Source organism: Athene noctua, chromosome 1 (assembly GCF_965140245.1).
Source record: "Athene noctua chromosome 1, bAthNoc1.hap1.1, whole genome shotgun sequence".
NCBI classification, from domain to species: domain Eukaryota; kingdom Metazoa; phylum Chordata; class Aves; order Strigiformes; family Strigidae; genus Athene; species Athene noctua.
Window position 1 is genome coordinate 120,658,188 of NC_134037.1, and position 22,189 is coordinate 120,680,376.

At 41.1% G+C, this 22,189-nt stretch overlaps 1 protein-coding gene across 4 annotated transcripts in view; it reads right to left on the reverse strand.

Moving 5' to 3' along the window:
* XPO1 (exportin 1) overlaps positions 1–9,425 on the reverse strand; it is a 40,212-nt gene extending 30,787 nt beyond the window's left edge. The window contains exons 1-4 of one of the 4 annotated variants that reach the window (XM_074911350.1): positions 9,025–9,425; positions 8,534–8,557; positions 4,681–4,812; positions 885–986 (exon numbers count right to left, since the gene is read on the reverse strand). In XM_074911350.1, the coding sequence (XP_074767451.1) occupies positions 885–986; positions 4,681–4,806 (228 nt within the window). In that variant the 5' untranslated portion in view covers positions 4,807–4,812; positions 8,534–8,557; positions 9,025–9,425. Of the gene's footprint in view, positions 1–884; positions 987–4,680; positions 4,813–7,805; positions 7,855–8,533; positions 8,590–9,024 lie in introns of those variants that run through there. The other 3 variants (XM_074911259.1, XM_074911437.1, XM_074911537.1) reach the window with 3 other exon arrangements.
* Between the last annotated feature and the right edge of the window lie 12,764 nt (positions 9,426–22,189).

A 22,189-nucleotide genomic window follows, 5' to 3' on the forward strand; every position in this document is an offset into this window, starting at 1 on the left:
AGTTCTTTAAACTGTTCTCCCCTAAACTTCAGAGAGCAATGAAAAAAATGGAACTGTTTCATGAATACCGCCTGATTTCAGAAACCATCCAAACACGATTATTTTCTGTTCGAACACAGCGTGTATCAAGCAGAAAAACATGCATGTCAGTTATTTGAGATAATAACCATCAAACTTAAGACAGTGAAAACACATTTCGATCAACTTTTCAGTTCAAACTTCAGCAGTCTTAGTTAAAGCATTTAAAATTGTAGAAAAAAACTGAATGCTGTCCCTTTTAGTCTCTACCATGATGGATGGATTTAAAACAGCAGTACAAAGCAAATGTGTTCTGTATATTAGTAAATACTAATCTCATACTGCAAAGAGTTTGGGGTGTTTAACTTTCATGGATTACTCAATATCTGGGCCTAACAAGGTTTCTATTTTGTCTTCAATACACCTAGGGACAAATTCTCTCCTCAGTTATGTGTACATGGCTCTCATTATGATCAAAACCAGCCAAGCACTTAGCCAAGGACAAAATGTGGCTCTAGGAGACTTTTCATTACTTGGATGTATACAGACACACACATCAATCTTTCAAACTGGCATTATGCTTGTATGTGCCTTGGAAAAAAAGAAAAACACCTGTATTTTCAATTTAGCTCTTCCTTTTTTTTAAAAAAAAAAAAAAAAAAGGAGAAAAACTCTTCTCAATGTAAAAGGAGGTTTAAATATTTTCTCTATTTACAATTCTTGTTTAAAGCCAACTTTGGGAACAAGACAATTTAAAAAATGTGGTTTGAATCAAGAAAGTCTATGGCTAAAAATGAGATACCTTCCTCAAAGTTTATGAATGGAAGAAAGAGGAAAACCAAATAAATAAAAGTTAATTTGCTTACTTTGGTATTCATGTTCTGAGAGAACTCCAAAATAGTATCAACTCTTGTCCACGCATCGGGATGTTCTTTTAAGTGAGTCAAGACTTCCTGTGCCATTCTTTGCTAAAAGCAAGTTGGGTGAAAAATAGTATTAGATTATTTAAGAAAATATATACTGTCGTTGAAGACATTAATACATTAACACATCTTTAAATCACTTATCCAATAGTTAGGCAGAACTCTATCAGGAGCAACAAGTCCCTTAAGCCTCCTTCCGTGTGACAGTTTATTAACAACTAAACTCCAAAAACACACTAATGCAAGACAGTCATTTACTTACTTCCCCTCTTCCATACTGAATGATTCATCTAGACCAGCAGTGAACATGTGAGAACAGCACACATTATAGGGAAACCATACTAGGGAATGAAGTTTTCTCCCCTTCAAGAAAATCATCTAATGAAGTTTTTTTTCAAGGGCACCCAAACATTCTAGTTCTACTCAAAGCATTCATACAAAATGCCAGCTTTAAGTAGTATTGTATCATACTGGAAAGTTGTTGATGTAGGAACTTGTTGATCTGATTTTGAAGAACCACGGAGCAAAGCATTAGAGGTCTCCAATCCCTGCTTCCGAGGAATCCCTTGATGGATCTAAGAGCTTACAAAACAGTAATAAAAACTGATGGGGGGGGGAGAGGAAGGGAGTTGGTCATGCTAATGGGTTTGTTCTTCCTTGGGACTGACATTACCAATTACTGTACTAGATACAAAACCTCATCTGAAGCAATCACACACTGGAATAGCTAAATTAATTTTAGCTACCCTATTCAAAAGCCTGGATGGCCATAAGCACTTTTTTAGAGACCCAAATTATGCAAGCTGTTTCCAAAAATGCAGTGTACTAACAAATCCTGCTGCAAATGATATCACCTACAAGCATCAGATGCCGCCGTCTTACCACCAAGATGAACATTGTACCTCACAATAAGAGAGCTTAGCTCACTCTTTCACTGCACTGTCAAGCCAATTCAACAGAATTACAAAGCAGTTAAAGCTTTACTTCAGGATTAACTTCAACAGTTAAACTTACTACAGCTGTGCAGATTTGTCTGCTAGAACATACTCGAGCTAATCAACTGGTGTAAGAAAACATGTATTTTTCAGTGAGACAGAAACTGCATCAAGACTCAAAAATCTCTATAGCATATAACACGAGAAACAGACAAATGAGATTCACCAAATCAAAATTGAAAGCTACAACGGTAAAGAGCAAGGATGTCTAAAATACCTGTACAATAGCATCTCTAATATAATTGAGCATAGCGAAGCAATTCCCAGTCTGATAATTACTTTGACTAGCAAGTAAGTCCCTGTAGATTTGAGATGGAGAAGTACCACACAAATATTCCTTTTAATTCCAAAAGCAGTACAACTGTATTCTCCAGTATGACATCAGAGCTTTAAAAAAACGCCAAAAAAACCCAAACCAAAAAACAGCAGCACCTTTGATGCAGTTTAGTGTAACAGGGAAAGAACAGCTGTATTACTTCCAGGTTCAAGTGGGTGTGTTTTTATACTGGCCTCATTAGCACTTGTAATACTGGTGACATATCACAAGATCAAATTTCAACACCAACAATAAAAAGATGCTCCATACCCTTCTCCCAAGTACTGACAAGTTTGCTCTCATACCCACTAACCCCTTTTCTGGGCATCAATTCCAGTCGTTTCATAAAAACAGTATAAATTGAACATCAATGCTTAATCAAGATTGAAGCATTGCTGTGGTGCTGCTACCAAAGAGAAAAACAGTTAGCAAATAAGCCTTCTGGACACGTGAAGGTTTAACAGACCAATGGAATTAAGAGTCTGGCATCAGTCCAGGTAGGCATCTATGAGGTGTCCTTAGTCATGTGTTGCACGGGGGTGGGGTTGAGGACAGCCTTTCTTTTCAGAGAAGTATACCAAAAAAGCTAAGAGAAAAAAGTCTAGAACAGAAAAAAGCTTCTTTCTTGCCTATTATAGATCAACAAATAAGAGTTTTACAAGCAGCAATAAGAATTAGGCAGGAGGAGACAGGTGAATCTGAAAGCAAGTTCAGCATGGGCCATGCAGGCTGCACTCAAGACCTTTTTTCACTCTAACATTACCCTAATCTATTCCAGAAAAAACACTGTTATTCTTGCAATTTTAACATTTAGTTTCTTCAACTTCTATTATTCCTGTCACCCTTTAAGACATGATTTGAGCCGTTAACCTTCACAGAGAAGCTTTTTTTCCTACAGGAACTTTTCAACCCCTTGGAAAAGGCAAGAGCTCACAGACTCACTGAAATACATCTCTACCTTCAGAAATGTACTAAAAGAGAAAATCACATTTTCGATCAAGTAACACGTATTAGTACACGTCTTTTAAAGAAGCTTATATTGTAATTTACTGTTGCCAGTTAAGATTAATTTTTGCTTCTTATTGCATAAACTTTCTGAATACCAGAGACAATACCCAGCTGATTTAAGTGAAGCCACTTCTCACAATACCAGAACAACAGCAATTTTATCACTGTATTTAGTGTAAATCCTCTATTCTCTTGTAAACCTTCCCAACTTTTTAAACTTCATTCAAACCCAGCAATAATAGTAAGCACCATCTATTTTGCACAGCAGTAAGTGATACGTTTGTTTACTGTACAAAACAAGCTCTCACAAGTCCATACTTTTAAGCCAAAGCTACAAGCAGTTTTCTGTCATACGATCATTTGAAAAAATACAGCTAGGAACTATCTGAATTAAGGGAACTCGAAATGCAAATATTTCAAAAAACAGCAAGGTATTTCAGAACATGCAGGAATTCATATAGTAAGCCTTTTTTTGTTTGTTGGAGGGTTTTTTTGTTTGTTTTATAGAGATATATAAAACTAGTACAAGCAAGTTATTATTTGTTCTAAGAGATGGAAGGAACAGAAAAGTTTCAGCTACTTTGACTCATTTGAGTTCACCTGTTGCTGCTGTGCAAGTGTATCTTAGATGCCTGCCACTGAAACTCCCAATTTGTTAAGCATGAATGATTAAAATTTGCCAGAAGAGGAACTATGCCAACACCTGGTAGCAATACCTGCTTTCAACATTTAAGTCTTATTTCCAAAGTATTTCAAGAAATAGATAAAAGGAATACAAGACTTGCTTTCAAGACTATATATGCGAACACACAAATGCACACCTTCCCACCAGTTTAAATTCAGATTTCTTGGCCTGCATGAAGTCTAACGAAAAGACTGCAAGAACCACTTACGCAGGCAAACAGAATGGGGAAAAACTAAACACAAGAAAGGACAAACTCTTCTCTTAAATGTGTGTGACATGCTTCTTTACAAGTACAAGTACAAATACAGTAACGACACCATTAATGTTTTTCTTTTAAATACAATCCTTCAGAGAGACCAACATTGAATTTCCGGCTTCGCAATCCTGTCCATGATAACAGGTAACAGGTAACTCAGACCTTCCTGAAGAACTACGTCAGAGAGGACAAGCTGCAAGCAGAAGTTCCCTTACCAAACTGTACTTGCTAATACCTTTCAACAGCAGAAACGCTAAAAGTGAACACAGACTAAACTAACATTTTTCCAAGTGCCATTTGAACATTCATTACAAGACCCGCCTTTAAATCCAAGCACATGAAATACCAGTGATGCTCCAGTCACTAGCAGAGTAAACTCACTAATATTACTGATGGTCTTGAAGTGAATTAATTTTGCTCAACCACTTTGTTGTAAGGTTAAACACAATCAATAAATGTAGGTTCCAAGTCCACATTACCTGTGCGCCTTCTCCATGGTACAAGCAGTTCACCACATTGTCCAAGAGATTGATATCCAGTTTCTGGTTAAAATCCAGCAGCTGACGAGCTGCATGGTCTGCTAACATTGTCATAATTGCTGGCATAGATTACTGCAAAATAAGTAAAAAATTGATCAATGAATAAGAGCTTACTATTAGATGTAGTTGTAAAACTTAAGTTGAAGCACTTGCATCTCATTTGAATGGATATGAGCTATGTTCACAGCACTACACAAGCACTCAACACAACACTCGGTCAATTGTTGAGCAAGTAGCAGGACAAACTCCCTCTGAAAAATTCACACAGCAGTACCCTAACCAAATTCTCAGGGTCTTCAGCAGGTATAACATATAATCAGTCTGACTGGTCAATGGACTATGTTATCAGCAAGCTAAAACTTATCTTAAAGCAGGTATCCACCCCTACCAGTCCCTAAACACATGTAAACCAGTAAGTTTGCTAGTAGAAACACCTAGTATCATCACAACCAAAACCTTCACTAGCCATCTCAGTCAAATGTTGAGTTTCCCAGGTCAACATGCACATTTAGAAGATCAGTACTAACAGCTTTTAAACAATTGGTTCCGGAACTGAAACGTGATCTACATACACAGCAAGAAATTAGCCAGAGGGCATTTTTCAAATACCTGGGGAAAAGAAACTTACAAGTTAACTACATATAAGTAAAAAATTACCATCGAAACTATGCTGACTGAAGGCACTCAGAGGATGAAGGGTAGCATTAAGTCAGCAGGTTACTCCACGTACCACGTTAGATCACTTCAAACTGAAATGGAATTCTACTGGAAGTTGCAGGTCCCATAAAACCAGCGAAACATGCATTAACTCTTAGTCCTAGATATAGCAGCCTCCATATTATGCAAAGGAAGTCAGGTGGGGTGTGTGCGATTGTGGGCGTGCATCTAAGATGCTTACCAGCCAGAGACTGGTACAAGATAAAGGCAATCGTTAAAAGCAAGAAAATAATCCAGGAACCAAAGAATTATGGATGGCAAATTATACTCTCTAACCTTTTCACAGCATCCCCGCACGTCAGAAGTACCTGATCAAGTTTATTGCTCTCTTCTCACAGTCTTCTAACACTTAGTCCTTCCCTCTCCTCTACAGCAGCTCTGCTGCCATTCACCCTCCTTTTCAAAATCTTCTATGAATCTATAAATCTCATAAAACTGCTCACTTGAGAAATAGCCAGAAATCTGGACAGCTGCAAGATCACTCAAAAAGTTACACCAGACCTATGTGCGTAGCCAGAAAGATATAATCTGAAACTCCTCCAGAAACACCCCCTATACATCCCGTCAACCCACTCAGAGTAAGCTAGAAGTCAGGTCTGCTCTTAATAACTAACTTCATGTGTAAATAAGAATTTGTTTTATGCCTTACATATTTAAGTCATAATCAAAAGTGAAGAGCCAGACAAACCTGTGCTTCAACCCAACTAATTACTAATTAAGTGAAAGTCCTACAGTAGCATAAAGACAAGGAAAATATTTTGTTTAGAAATGCCTATTTGCAAGTAATGTCAAGCAATTTTGCTTACTTCTATACAGGAATACGTTAACTTCAAAACACCCGAGTATTTTAATTATATTTTGAAGTAAAAAAAAAATTTTGTTACTATTACTACAATAACGAATCATCTTAAGGGCTCCATCTCAACATCCAGTCAGCCTTTTTACACCATCTACTTGGAAAAGCAGAAGGAAATATAATAGAAAGCAGAATCAAACTCACACTCCACATCTGTCCGCTCCCCTCCCCCAACTCCTGAAGTTTTTGAAATTGCAATGTTAAGCAGGGAAGCCAGAAACAAAACAGCAGGGAAGGCTGATTTATTCTTTTAACTCAGAAGGACACTTTAAAATTTCATCTCGTGGAGGGTCAAGCAAGCAGCACCACTCGAAGGAAACTGCACCAATTAATACTCTCTTCAGCTTAGTGCAGTTAATACTTCCAGCAGACACGCATGCTTTCAGGCACGCCCCTTTTTGTTCACATCTGGCCTCCATGGCTGAAGCGTGAGCCGGGAAAGCGGTTTTCAAACTACAATAAATGTCGTAAATCAGTCGTTTCTCAGGTAGGGCCATTCAGTTCGGATTTAAGCCTCTTTCGGTGGTTTTTACACAGCCCTGAGAGCACAAACGAGGGGCCACGTGACCAAGAGAAGTTATTAACCACATGGAAGCAGAAAGGAAATGTTTTGAATAGGGCCCTTTGCCACTCCCAGCATTATCTTCGAAATGACCTACCTACTCACAAACTGAAATACAGAAATGGCGGCTTTGTGGTCAATACCAACTGCAATCAACTCGATTTCCTACTCCTAATAGCGTACCCACATGAAGCTTATAATCTTTAATTTACTGTATTCCTATACTATTTTCCCCCATCATGCCTAAACCCCGGAAAAGGTTTAAACCTCAGCTCGAAAAACCACCGTTAATCGACTCTTCAACCCTGCCAAAAAATGGGAAAACAGAAATAAGAGAAAAAGTTAAAAAAAAAAAATATCTGAACTACAACATGGCAAGAAACTGACATCTACCGAAGGTCAAAAGAACTGCATTTACAGCACTGTTTACATAGTTATCCCAACTCTCGATGACCCTGGACCTTTCAGTTTAACACAATAGTTCATTTATTATGATATACCTGGTTCATATAGCGCACAGCAATAAAAACATTTTATAGTAAGAAACGTTGAGTATTCACAATGAACCCTAGAGCACCTTCAACACAGCTACTTAAAGCTCATTGTGGGCAGCGATTACAAAAAAAAAAAAAACAATGTAACACCCTGGGAGAGTCACTCTGCCCCAATCCTAAACGTGCAATTCCACTACCGAACGCGAGCGAATGACCGCCCCACTACCCTCTTCCAACGAATTAGTTGCATCACTTGTAAATTCCTCCAGCTGCACGTTATCAAACAGAGCACATCACAACCACCTTACGCTCAACGCACCCGCCACGACCCCCTTCCCTCTCCTCGCTCCCTCACACGCGGGCCCGCGTCCGAGATTCAGTCATCACCTGCCCGACACCTTGAGAACATTCATTTTTCGGCACGGAGATCACTCACCCCCACCCAAGCGCGGCGGCCTTCCCCTGCTCCCGCCGCTCGGACGCGCTGCTTCCTCTCCCCCCCCACCCCCACCTTCCCCGCTTCGGGCAGCGCCCGGGCTCAGGGCGGGGGGTGGCGAGAAGGGCTGCGGCGGCGGAGCAGCCCCGGGCGGGCGGGCCGGGGCCCTGCGGAGCGCGGCGGACCCGCGGCGGCGCAGCCCCTCCCTCCTCTCCCTCCCTCGGCTCCAGCCCTGCGCTCTATACAGGGGCCCCCACGTGATGCAGGCGGACGTTTCAATACTGCTGCACAGACACACAAAAATATTTCTGGAAACTTCCACTCCTAATAATTTACAGATTAGGGCCCTAGTTTTGCCCGTACGCGATCCCCACCCCTCCCCCAGCCCGCTCGGCCCCCTCGTAACGAGGAGGAGGAAGGGGGAAAGGGGAAAAGGGGGGCAGCGGGAGGGCCCCCGCCCTGCGCCCCGGCCCCGCTGCCGCCCTCCCCGGCCTAGGATGCTTGTACCCCAAACCCGATTTTCAACACGTCCCCCCTACCCCTCAGGGTTTCTCCTCGGGAGCCCATTACGCCCTTCCTTCCCCAGCGCAGACTTTGCGCCCTCCGCACAGGCACGCACGGCCGTACACCCCCCACCCCCCCAACACACACCCCCCTTCGTCCCCCACCGCGTTTTCTCATCGCAACACCCCACCTCCCTCCTCCCCGCAGCCTGAGCACTTACTTACCTAGGTGCTTCTTACAGCCTCTTCCTTCAAAAAGTAGGGGTGGATGAGCGAAGTTTCTAACCACACGCCGAAAAAAAATGAAAATAAACACCACCAAAAATAACCCTCCACCCCCTTCCCCAAAAAGGAAAAAAAAACCACCAAACCCGAAGAGGGGTAAAGACGAGCGCACCCTCCTCCCGGTCGGGTCTGTATTACCAGCACCACTCCTCTCCTCCCCGCACCACCTCCTCGCAAGCGTGCTCCGGCCTGACTGCACTAGAGGCGCCCAGCCGAAGCCCGCGGCCCCCGGGCGGGCGCTGCCTTTAGCGCACAGCTCCGCACCTTCCCCTCAGCCCCGGAGCAAGGCCGCCCGCCGCCGGGCGAGCAGAAAACGGGCCGCGCTTCCCTCCTCTGGCTCGGGGAGCTGTGAGAAGGGGGGCGGCGCGGGGCTCCGGCCTCCCAAGGCCCCTGCTAAGGGGAAGGGGGGGTGTGAAGCGGGAAACTTCTACCTTCCTCGTGGCCCTGGCTGCTCCAGCTCCGGCTCGGCGGGGCCCTGGCTCTCTCTCTGCCGCGTCGCTGGCTGCCCAGGCCCGGGCGGCTGGATCTCTCGCTACTCCCGCTGCTGCCGCCCTCCCCTCGGCCTGGCCGGCGTTCAGTTCTCCCCCATTCCCACCCCCCCCCGGGCTCGCACTAAACTTTGCCCCCTCAGCTGCGCCGGCGGTTCCCCCTGCGGGCTGCCCTAGGAGCGGGTCGCACGCACGGCGGCGGAGGCAGCGGTGGTAGCAAGGACTGAGCGCGGCGCGTCTCCCCCTCCTAATGCCACAGACTCGGAACCGGCTCAAACCGGTTCAGACTGGGAGATTCCATCTCGGTTTAGTTTTCAGCCCATGGCGCCGCGGAGCGTTTGGAAACCTCGGGCCTCCGCCCAGCCGACGCTCCCATTGGTCCCGGGCGATGCCGCCGCGCAAGCGGCCTCCCCGCCTATTGGCGGGAGAGCCTGTCGTTCTCCCGCGCGTCTCGGAGGGGCGGAGGGAGCGAGCGGCCGCCGAAGGGCGGGGGGGGTGGGGGGGATAAGAGACAGGGGATCCGCCCCCTCTCCGGCAGCCTTTAGCGCACGGGGGGGGTGGGTGCGCGGGACGCTGCTGGCTGATAGGTCGAGACGATGTGTCACTCAAAGGCGGGCCGCCTTCGGTTCGCAAAGCGCGGGCGCGGGGGCCGCCGTCTTCTGGTTGGGTAGCAGCTCGGCGTGACGCGCGCGGCCGAGCGCGGCTTTTGAGGCGGCTGAGGGGGACAGCGTGCGCCCTGCAGGCGGCCCGCGGGCGCTGGTGCCCGAGAGAGTAAAGGACATTCTTGAGGTTTTCGCCCTACTTGGGGTAGTTGGTGTCCCGTTAGCGATGAGGGGCTGTTGCTGTGAGAGTGTAGCCATGAGGGGGGCGGCGCGAGCCTGTGTGAGGGGGCGGTGTGGGGCTGCGTGGCGATGGCGGGCGTTGCCTCAAAGGTCTCTTCTGGAGCGGCGGCGATCAGTGAAGTGTTGGTGAGCCTGCAGATGGGGCGCTGCCTTGGTGCCCAGGGCGGCAGGCGGTGAGATGCTCGGCTCTAAAGAGAGCTGCGTGGCCAGGAGGGGCAATGGTGAGGGGTGGGTGCTGGTCTCCTGCTCCTTCCACCAAGGCCTGTGCATGTTGAGAGGGTGGTATGTGTGTGCCCTTCTATTGTTGACTAAAACGTCTTGCGAACTTTTGTCTCGCTAAAAACTTTATATTGAGAATAAATTAGGCCAGGTCTAAAACTCCCAAGCGAGTTTTAGAAAGTTCTTCTGACTGCTTTTACGGTAACATGATGTTCATAGAGTGCTCAGCTTGCTGCAGCAGCTGTATTCCTTGATTTCTCGCAGCTGCCTCCCACTGCGTGTGGTTCAGGAAAGGTTGGTATGCCCACAGATAAATCTTGGAACTGTATGAGGAGTACTTGTCTACTAGATGTGATGACGGCTGATCTCAGGGCAGACACTGACTTGCCACTGGTGGCACAAACTCAACTGACTCTGGTTGTGTGTCTTATTGCTACCTGAGGGAGCAGAAGAATGTGCTTACCAACTTTCATAAGGAAAAACTCTGAAGCAGTGGAGGTATTCAGTACCTCTGTATGCGTTTCTTCACAACTTTATCCCTTTATTTGGAAACTTAATAGCTATAGGAAGCTTGTAAAATTATTAATTTTTGTGAGGAGTATAATATGAAGTATTTAAACGTTGTGCTTAGAGCAAGTTTTGCAGTTTCCATCACATTGTCTGAAGCAAAACCTTCCCTTTGATAATGATTTTGGGACAGCAATACATGGTCATACTTCTTGGAGAAGTGATACTTTTGAGTTGTACAATGCAATGTCCTCTTGGTGGTATCCAAAGGAAACTTTCTCTGTAGCGCTATGCCATGGTGTTCACCTGTGGTATGGCCAGGTGTATGGGAGGAAAGCTTATGCTTAAGTTCCTTTGCACAGTTCAAAAGAAAAAAAATATAATACTTTCTTGTATGTGTTTAGCTAGAGACTTCACAGAGTCTCTTCTTTTAGAAATGCTGACTTTTGCTCCCAAAACCAGACTCCTTTTACATTGTCATCTCTTTTCTGAACTGAAAAACTAAGCCTGCAGTTGTCTTTGAGAAACTGGACAAAATTTTAACTTTTGTGGGATTTTAAGGAGTGTGAGGGTTTTTTGTTTGCTTTATTCAAGATGGAAGAATAGCAAAGATATGGAAGTTCTAGTACTGGTCTGGAAAAGGCTTAAATTGTCCTTAGCAGTCCTATGGAATACTCCAGAGTAGTCAGTGGGATATACAGACGTTAGTTTTTGATACCAGTATTGTTCGCCAAGCTACTTTCTTAGACTGTAAAGTATATCATGTGGTGAAATGAAATGGTGCTAATAGAAGTTAATAGACTATCACAACAAAACCAATCCCTTTAATTGCTGACTGTTATGTTACTTAAAGAAAAAGTTACAGAAATGAATTGGAAAATGGAGAGACATAGTAAGATCTGTGCTCCTATATCAACATGTATAATTTCTTTATCAATTATTTTAACTGGTCTGCCCTGGTAGTTGTCTGAGCTCCTGGTATGTGAAGTATAAGCCTCTCAGTTACTGTTTGTTTTTTGTCTAGAGGCATAAGAAGCTTTTGGTTGAACCAGCTAGGATAAGTTTTCTATGGCTTTGTTAAAAATCTGTAGCAGAACTGAATGGAGTGGGTATAGAAAAAATACTCTGCCATAGTGTGCTTGGGATAATAAGCAGGGTGAGACACCTGGGGGGAAAAAAAATCTGGAAAATGGCTTTGGGATCATTCGATAAGCTGTAACTGCAAACACAAAGTGTTCAGTAACATGAGAATGATTAGTTATTCAAGCTACCTATGTCATCTTTATTTTCTTTTTCTACTTTTTTATTATTGTATAATGTTTTTTATGTTGGCAAAAGCATTTCAGTGTTTGTTTTTTTAAGCTCAAGGATAATTACAGCACCAGCTTAATAAAGCTTTTTCTCGAGTTTTTCTACATGAATGTTGAAGTTTTATGGGAGAACATTGGTAACCTTAGTGGAACAATTTATTCTCTACAGCTTATGTAATTTTCATTGCATTGTAGATGGTAACTATGTATATAATGTTTTGAATTCTTGCTGGCAGTATCTTAAAGATTACCTTTAAATCTTTGTTCTTCTTTACAAATCAATTAGCTTGTACAGAAGAGTTTAAGCTGTTTAAATGGGAGCTAACCCATTGAACTAGGAGTCTATCAACAGGTTTATGTATATTCATGCTGGGAGCTTACTCCTTTATGTTAAATGAACTAAGCTACTAGCTCTGCCATACTACGTGAAATCATGGAATTGCAAAGTGTATGTCATAGTTCAGATCGAACTGAGGTGTGATACCCTCTCAGGAGGTTATTTATGGGGTGCATTTCGGTTTTAGCTGAAGATACTTTTGAGATCTCAGTCCAAAAAAAGACAACATTTTGCATAATTAATACTAGATATTGAGCAACAATGTGATGCGTTTCTTGTTTGAACAGGCACTTCCTCACTGGTAGAAAATGACCAAGGAGAAAGTCTGTCCAAACAAAATCAATAAATCAAAGTTTAGCCTAGAAACAGCATGCTTCTTTTATATAGGAAGACTGGCTTCAGTGTAGTTGCCTTCCCTAATACTAATGCTGTAGGACACTGGGCATGATCATGCAGAAAATCAACTCGTAGAAATAAAGATCACCTCTAAATTACCATTGCCATGAAGATTGTATCCTAGCAGAAGGGAACTCAGCAGTCAGGGGCTGTGCTGTTGCTTCTAAGTCACAAAAAGGAAACTTGTGTCTTTTTGATGTCTGTTAGCTTTCTACATTTTCAGATAGTGTGGTTTTGGCCACGGAACATGGACTGTGCTCAAAAACTGTGTTTTCTCCATACAATTGTTTTATTCTGTTCCTTCTGTGAAATGTAATGACTTAAGGTTAGGCTTCTGTAGTAATCCCTAAGAGATTCCTAGCAGTATGCAAATCATAACATACTTCAATAAATAAACTGTATTTACATCTACTTAGACTGTTCTAATAACTATGGTTCATGACTGCCCTACAAGTTCTGAAAGTGCTGTGGGGATTCCAGTTCCTCAGTCTTTATTTTGTGGGTTTGTGTTATGTGGCTTCTTTGCATACAGTTCTGGGATGGCTGGGGAAATAACACTTGTATCCAAATACGCATTTATGTTTCAGGAAGAAGCTGAGAAGATGCAAGACCATGTGATACCAAATTAGGTTCTGTGTGGTGTATTATTGGAGAAGTAGCCACAGCACCAGGAGAGTCACAGAGCAGGAGGTGTGATGGAAACTTCTGTATCACTGGAGGTCACCTTAGTTCAGGACCCACGTTTATGTGATGTCTCTGTAGTTAGTGAGTTCACAAACTGTGATGTATTCTGCTCTATAAATTAGACTTTTTTCTGACAAGCAACAGTTGTCTTAAAGCAGTCACAGCAGAGGGCTGCTTGTTTGTTGTTTTTTTCCTGTACTGAATTCACAAACCAAATCTCCTGGAAAGATTTTTGCAGCATTCAAGGACTTGAGAGCTGGAATGTGAACACTTGCTTTTTTTTTATCATGTGTAAAAGTGCGTCCTGTAACATCTCTGTAAGATGGTAGCAAAGTGCTTTGCTTAACGTGCCTTTCTTCTTTTACTGTGGTGGGTTGGCTGGTGTAAGAACTACAAAATCTGTTGGTTTTGCAGTGTGACATAATTGAAGATAGTATTGTAGTTGATGGAATTGAATTTGAAAGTGATTCAGATAGAATGGCTAGACATAGCAAGCTGTTGATGGGTTAAAAACAGAGCTGTAACTCTAGCACTTAGAATAAACAGTGTATCTATGTGTGTTTTGATGTTCTAGCTGGTCCTGGTGTTCAAAACAAACTGATCTAAGAGACCAAAAAGTCTGTTGGTTTTTTTTTTTAACCCCTTCGGCTTATGCTGAAGGTTTGCTTCTGTTTGTTTATTTTGTTTGGGTTTTGGTTGGGTTTTTTATGCAGGACAAAAGTGTAAATCCTTGAAATTGGTTTGTTAAACTGAATGTTAACTATTTCTCTTTAAGACAGAAGAGCAGATGCAGCTTTTCACATTTTCATCAGGTGATGGTAACACCCCAGAATGAAATACGTTTTTAGTGAATTGTAATAGTGAAAACACAGTGGGGCTTAGTTTTATGAGTTTGTTAGTTAAATCCTGTGTTTCAGCAGAGCGATGGTTCCTAGCTCTTCTGTAGTAGGAAGCTGTATCACTGGCTCTGCTTATCTCAAATAACATATATTTTAATCTTTTTTAGAAATGGCCCTCTTATTTTTATGCAAGCTGTGGCTGAATGCACTGTACTATGAGAAAATAGAGTACTTCTCATCTCTCTTCCATAGGACCTAGGTAAAGGCTGGTTTAGAAACTGAGGAAAGTCATGTGAAAAGCAGCTCTTTTAACAGGATGAGTGTATCTGGATCTCAACTTTTCTGACACATACTATTGGTAGTTGTTGTAAGCTTATGCTCACTGTTTTGTTACTGCTGTTCCCTGTCTGTTGGCTCCTTTATTAGATGTTCAGTCTGGTATTTAGGCCTTGCTGAAATCAATAGGAAAATTTGCTTGGGTTTCAGGTCAGCAGTGTGCCCTGGTAGTGATAAAAGCTAACTGCATACTAAGCTGTATCAGCAGCAGCATAACCAGTAGATCAAGTGAAGTGATTACTCCTCTCTACTTGCCTCTAATTAGCTGCATCTGGAACACCATGCCTGGTTTTTGGTACATCAGTACAAGAAAGATGTTGAAACTCCATGTGAGGCCAGCTACAACGTGGAGGAGAGGCTGAGGGAGCTGGACTTATTCAGCCTAGAAGAGAGATGGGTGAGGGGAGATGTAATTGCAGCCCCCTGTACCTAAATTGAGCTTACAAGAAAGACTGAGCATTATTGAGAGCGTGGTAGGACACCAAGAGACATAAATTGAAGTACTCTCTCCTACTGGAGCTGAGGAGGCTGTTTTCCGCTGTCAAAACAATGAAGAGCAACAAAACCACGAGCAGCTTGGTGTGAATTTGGTGTTGATCCAACCTTGAGTAGGAGGTTGGACAAGAAATGTCCTACTGGCTCTTCCCACCTGAGTGATTTAGAAAAAGTTTGGAAGCTGTGTATTAGCATATAGAATTCTTCACTAATATTTTTGTATGTGAAAATGTTGCTTACCTCTGGTCTCTTTGAACACTGTTTAACTCCTGATGGGATGAAATTATTTTCTTCATTTGACATACATCACTAACCTTTATTTTAATAAATACTGTCAGGAATGATTTTTGGTCTATGAAATGCATGCTGAAATGCTTAGCTGTCTTACACCCTACTACTAATATTTTATCATGAAGCCATATTGGAAAAGTGTTTATGAATCTTATATACCGATCTCTCGAGCTCATTCAAACCTTTGTTACTTCACTGTCTCTGAAATTTGGGTTCTTTGTGCTGGTTATTTTTTTTCCCCAGTGTGTATGAATGTATGCCAGTATCACTGGTACTACTTTCTAGGCAGAGGAAGAAATGAATGAAGCTGGAAATTGATAAGAATATGTAGGTTTAGTTTTCCTTTGCAGAAGGAAAAACTGAAGCGTGTGGAAGTAATCGCATGTAACATCATACAACCACCTCTTTAGAGACTTCAAGGAGCTATTTTCTACCTCTTCCGAGGCAGTCTTAGCTTTCCATGAAAACCACGAACCCAAGGGGGGAGTGGAAATTACATGGGCAGAATTAAGTAAATAACCTTTGTTCTTCACAAGGGCCCTACAATTTGTGGTGCTTAATATATTCTGAATGCTGGTCTAATCCCTGCATGTTCACGAGTGATGGGATGGACCACTGTAGCCTGAGATTGTCACAAAATAAAGATTAGGTGGATGGGCAAGTAATGCTTATTAGCTTTCGCCCTGAATCTAAAGAGCTATATCGTGCTAAAGGTTTTTTCTATTGAAATCTTTTTGGGATTTTTAGAACACCATTCCTATAAATGTTCTTTAGCTGTTTAGTGGAAGAACTTTGTTAGCTATGGCTCATTTGGTCTCCTGAGGCTTTTCAGAAGCAGGACTATTTTCTTGGGTGGTGTACTAGCACCAGGTGGTGTGCAGCTAGGAAAGCTGATGTTCTGGAAGCAGGAGTTGTCATATAAATGAGAGAAAAACTCAAGTTAGTGTCATAATTTCTCTACTGGGTGAAGTAGGATTAGTAAACAAAGACCAGGGAAGGGAGAAAAAAAGGCAAAGGAGAAGAGAAGGCAGGTGTTGAGTGAGGCTGAAGTGAAGGGAATGAGGCATTCAGAGGAAATTGCTAGCTGTAAATTTCTGAGGATGTCTGGGCAACATGCAACTAAATCTGTTTGTGTTGTGAGTGTCATTGTAAACAGCTTTAGCCTCTCCCTCATTCTTCAGTCAAGGTCTGTTTCCCAAAGCATTTGTTTGTGAGGTTGTGTAGTGGCTGCAGAGTTTCCACTTTACTGTGCTGTGTCCATGTGAAAGTTTTCTCCTGAAAGCAGGGGAAGATGCCTTGTAGTTCCTACTTTCTCATGCAGCTGTCTAACTTGGTTCTAGGATTATTGATGTAATAGGACCAGGAAATGTGTTTGGCTAATGAAAGGAATTCAGAGAACTTGTTCTGTCCTTACACTCTTACTTCATGTCATTCTAGAAATGGCAGGACTAATCCTGCTGAAACATCCCTCTTGAGCACCTGCTGTTGTTCTTAATTTTTTACTGTGTTTTTTCTTTTGGGATTGCTTCTGATGTACGTATCTTATTCTACAATGACATTTGTTTGACTCTACCTTTACAAAGTTTGGCCAAACTAATTTTGTGTTTAGTTTAATTTATTCTTGTATGGAAGAAAGCAACTCGTCTCTTTTGATGATTGATTGTCCCAGATCAGTGATTTCAGAGAGGTTGTAGTAAGATGGCATTTGCAGATGATGTTAAGTTAGGTGATACGCTGAGTAGGAAGAAAGGATACAACATACTCTAAAAATCTTGGAAACAGGAAATTGAGTGTAACTGAGTGGAGAGGAAAAAATTGATATGTCCTTGGAAAAAATGAGAAGTTTGGTACAAGGGAAAACTTGGAAAGCAGTAATAGCTGAGGGAGAAAGTGGTGAGCAAATTAGATATGCCATTGCTCACTGACAGGGCAAAGAAAAGGACAATATAATTAGGGAGTATCTGTGAGCATCACTTTGAACAGCAGCAGGGTAACGGCTGCCTTAAAGTAATTTTGAGACCACTTGTAGAATATCGAAGCTAAGCCTGGGTATATCATTATCAGTATGTTTTAAACATATGGGCACAATTTTGGGGATGGTAAGTAATTAACACTTAGGAAGAGAGAGTAAAGGTATGAAATCGGTAAAACATGGCTGAGGAAAAACCAGGTGGGGACATATTAATAAATTTCCTGAAGCTATGAACTATAAACACTATTGATGAAGATTTTAAGATATTTAAAATAACTGCAAATGGTTAGTCATTAAATTTAAAACTGTAAAGTAACTTTTCACAGCGTGTACAAATCCATGAAAAGTAGATTCTAAGAAGGAACCAAACAGAACACTGGAAAAAAACATCATATATTTCAAGGGAGATACTGTCCATCTGCAGTCTAAGACACAATCTTTGTGGTGTTTCACTCGTAATGGAATTGTTTTGCTGGCAAATCTTGCTTGTCATATTCATGTGAGTAGTGCTGATGCCTGAATGTGGTCAGAAGGCAAAGGGAAAGATTTTTTTTTTCCCCCTTCCCCCAGTCAAGTCCTTCAAATAAATGAGTTTATAAAATTTTTACTGAAAACCTTTAAAATGGAACTCAGTATGTAAGTAAGTGAACAGAGAGAGATAGATACATAATGCAAAAGGAATATTTCTCTGTTGTAATACTCAGTAACTGAAGAGAAATAGCTCTAAACTGTCCAAGTTCTTCAAGAACTACTAAACTGTAATAAACTTTACCCAAACTTTAATGGTTTAAGCTGTATGAATGACTTTTTATCTACAGCTGCAAGCCATGTTAGAAAACTGATGTTAAGTCTGAGGTGTTTGTCCCAGAAAAGAGCTGTTCTGCTAACACAGTGACTAATATAAAGCCATGTTAAAATCTTGCAAGGAGGTGAACCCGAAGTTCATTACGCTTCTGTTGAACCCGATCTGGTAAGATCTGAAACACTCATTAATTCTAAAAGTGGGGGTTTTTTTGGATTATATGCTTTTGAATTACTTCTTAGCCCTGTTTTTTGGTCTAATCTATTACAACTTCTAAAGCACCTTAAGGATTACAAAAAGGTAGTTAGTAGGGTTTGTGTTCTAAAATCAAACTGTAAAGGTGGTTTGGAAACCTGAGATAAAATAGTCCATAGTGTTCAGTGCTCTAAATGTAATTGGCAGAGACTATTGCTGCTACCCCATAAACTTTTCACAATATGAAATCTACAGTTGCTTCTGGGCAATTTCCTGTTACCTAAGTCCACTTTCTATTTAAAGTGGAACTGCTAATTGTGATAATATATTGATTTGGGGTATTACCTGCTCTTGTGTAGTATTTTGAAGTTTTGAGACAATAATCATTTCTCTCTAACAAGTAAAATAGCTTTGGATTGCAACATAGGAATAGATATACCAAAGATGATTGTGTATTCAGTGAATTATTGGTATTTAAGGAATTGAAGCTCTATGTCCTCTCTGTGATTTCAGTAGGTATGTGACAACTTTACCAAACTTTGCTTGGAACCTTTACAGTGCTTTACTTTTTTCAGTGCTTAATGGCTGTATCGTACTGGTTTTCATCTATCTAGGCTAATCTTTTTCCCAGTTATCTTTGCTTCTTCAGTTGCACCATGAATGTCTTTCAGTCATTAATCTGATTTAAACTGCCCACAGAGAGGAAGGGATATCTGAAAAAACACTTTATATCCACAGATAACAGTAACACCCCTTCTGGAACAAGAGCCTCTCACATCCTTCTGTAACTGGGATTGTGGATCACAGAATATGAATGCAAGGATATTAATGTGTGACAGGGGTCACTTTCATTATAATCAAAACATTTTGTGGCTGTTAAATTCATAAACAAATCAACATCAGGATAAAATATAGGTTCTCCCTCCAAGGGAGACTACTATACAACTTTGATTTATCTCCGTGCAGGCATACCGTTATAACTGAGCCTTAATTCTAAACTGCCCCTAGGCAGTTCCATGTGTTTTTAATACATTGTCTTTACCTTCCATACTGTCACACCTACGACTTGGCTATCCTCATGTCAGGACACTTTCCCAGTTCTGTACTGAATAGCCTGTGAAAATAAAATGTATTCCACGGGTGAGGGACACAGAACTATAATTCTGAAACAAGCTCTTTTAGCTTGCTCATTTTGGAAAGCTATAAGCTCTTTTTTTTTATGTTGGAAAAAGAAAGGCCTAGAAAGAGGAAAGAAGTAGAAACTGAATCACTATTTAGGCTTTTCTTGGAGAGTTGATACTAAGAAACAATTTGTAGGAAACTGCAGCTTTCAGTTTTAGGCACGTAACACTCTATACTGAAGTAAAAGCTCTAACTTTATTCCCAAGTCTTCTGAAGATGAGCTTGTAGCTTTCTATGTGCTGTAAATGATTAATGTGTAAGCAATCTTGATCCAATTCATTAAGACTCTTGATTATTTTTTAGGTTTTCACAGTGAACTTCTTGATTTAGAGTTGTTTTTTCTGCTGTAATCTTTACTATCTTTTCACTCATGTCTCTTTTTCAGTCCACTGTAAGTTAATGTTTCAAGCCTTTGGCAAGCTGTATTTTTAAAATGCTGCTTTTTTCTGTCATACCTGTGACTAAACTTAGTCTTTGATCATGCTCCTTTGTGGCTGGCCTTTTCCACCATGAAAGGAAAACTAGGACTAAAAAAAAAAAGTAGTATTTCTATCCTTAGAATCCTTTTTCCCTTGTGAGAATACTCTGGACAGCTTGAGTTTAAGGAAGCATCCCTGCAAGCTCTGTTTCAATGTGTCCAGGTACCAATAAGCAATTTTTTTTGTAGGCAGGATAGAATGAGAAACTTGTCCTTCCAAACGAAAAAGAACACCAAGCTACAGCATCCTACCCCAAACCAAATGGAAGTATTGTGGGTCTGAAACTGTTGGAAATTTCTTGCTCTAAATGAACAGTAGGTTAGAGAGGGTCAGTGCCTCAGTCGGTGCACAGTTATGTGGTAGACCAGACTCCTCTGTTATTGCTGGTGGTATCTAATGGCTAAGTACGTGTCTACAAGAAGAAAAAGATAAAAACTTTCAGAAAACTTTGGAAAACAAAAGCTTGTTGCCCATTAAGGTGATCTGTGGGCACAGAGAATTCATGTCCTTCAAAGAATGAATTAAAGAGAAGGAGACTGTGTGTGACCCTTGTGCTGTGTGTGGTTAACAATACTGTAACAGCAGCTGCCAGACATTCCTTTTGTGACAGAGGTCACCACACTTCTAAGGGGGATGTCAGTGACACCTTCAATGTCAAAAGTTGACTTCTCCCCTTAAGAAAGCATTGTGTCAAAATAACTACAGTTACTTTCCAACATGAAGCATGCAAAGAAGGGGCTAGTGTGTATAGATGGCCAACTCCTACAGGTTGATGGACAGGCCTTTTATAATTTCATCGATCCTTATGGGACTGCAGGAAAGATGGCTGGAAGTGTTTTCTTACCAGGGAATTAGATTTCAATACTTTGGGAAACGTAGGTCTTAAGACCTGCCTGCACAGAGAAAATTGGTAATTAGAAGCATGTGTTCTCCTGTAAGTGTTCCAGTGAGCTGTCTGCATCAGAATGAAAGCCTAGATTAACACAGTGTGACACAGATGCAAACCTGGTGTGCCTTTAACCGTTTTAGCCTCATTACAAACTTAGTTGACAAATTTGTGCATTCATAGGGTCTCTAGTTTGATACTTTTTTCTCCCTACCAGGATTTTATATTACTTTTTCTGACTAACCTGTTTAACAGGTTATTTCCGAGAAGTGACTTTTCATAAAGTAAAACTAAAATACTGGCATTTGTGACTCCAGCTATAAGAAAGAAAGATTCTATCATTTAGCTTAGTGTCACCTAACAGCAATTAGCCTTAAACCCAAATCTATCTAATATGTCCTAGATTGTAGATAGAACAGGACTTTGGGTTCTGAATTTTAGTTTTAAGTCGCATGTCAGCATACAACCTACAAAACCGAAAAAAGATTTCTAGGACAATGTACATGAAATAGAAGTTAACACTTTTCATCTTTCACTCTGTTTAAAAATGCTAGCTTTAAGGTTGTAGGGAGGTAGGAAGTTATGCAAACTGTTTCATCTCAACAAGCTTGTGGTTATGGCAGAATAATGAACAACTTGTATACTGGGTTTTTTTTGGTTAAGGGATTCTATGAGTTTGATAAAATACTTCATAAAAATCTGTGGTTAAAAAATAGATATGCCACCTCATCTTACAGCAGAGATGTACAGTTCAGCTTAATACTTTCCTTCATGAAACTAATTAGCATGTGACGTTAATATTTGTAATATATTAGATTCTTAAACCTAATGGGGAGAAGGGCATTCTTCATGTGATATACAATAGATTGCTCAAGCATGATCAATAATCCATTAGCAGGAATCTCTGTTCCATTTAACACTTACCACTAACAAGTTTTTTTATGCTTTCCAACTGTAAAACAGTCCAGAGAAGTAGTCTGGAAGTGTGAATTGCGGAAGAGGTCAAAACAGCACTAAAAATAGTTTAATATAAAGGTACTTAGCAGAAACCACATCTAAAGCAACCTTATTTTGAATACAAAAATATAGTATGTCATGTAAATCTGCTTTTGCTCTCCTGTCTTAAGAGACACAGTGAGGAACACTTCTTCAGTAAATAGTGTAGTATCAAGGCCATGAATACAACAACACTTCTTTATAAATATTTATTATACCTAATTCATCAGAGCTGTATGAAATGTATCCTGCCTGTAGGAGTAAATAATGAGAATGAAAAAAATACTTACACTTCAGAATTTTTAACTGTAACTAGCAGAACATACTGCTTGGTTGTGGC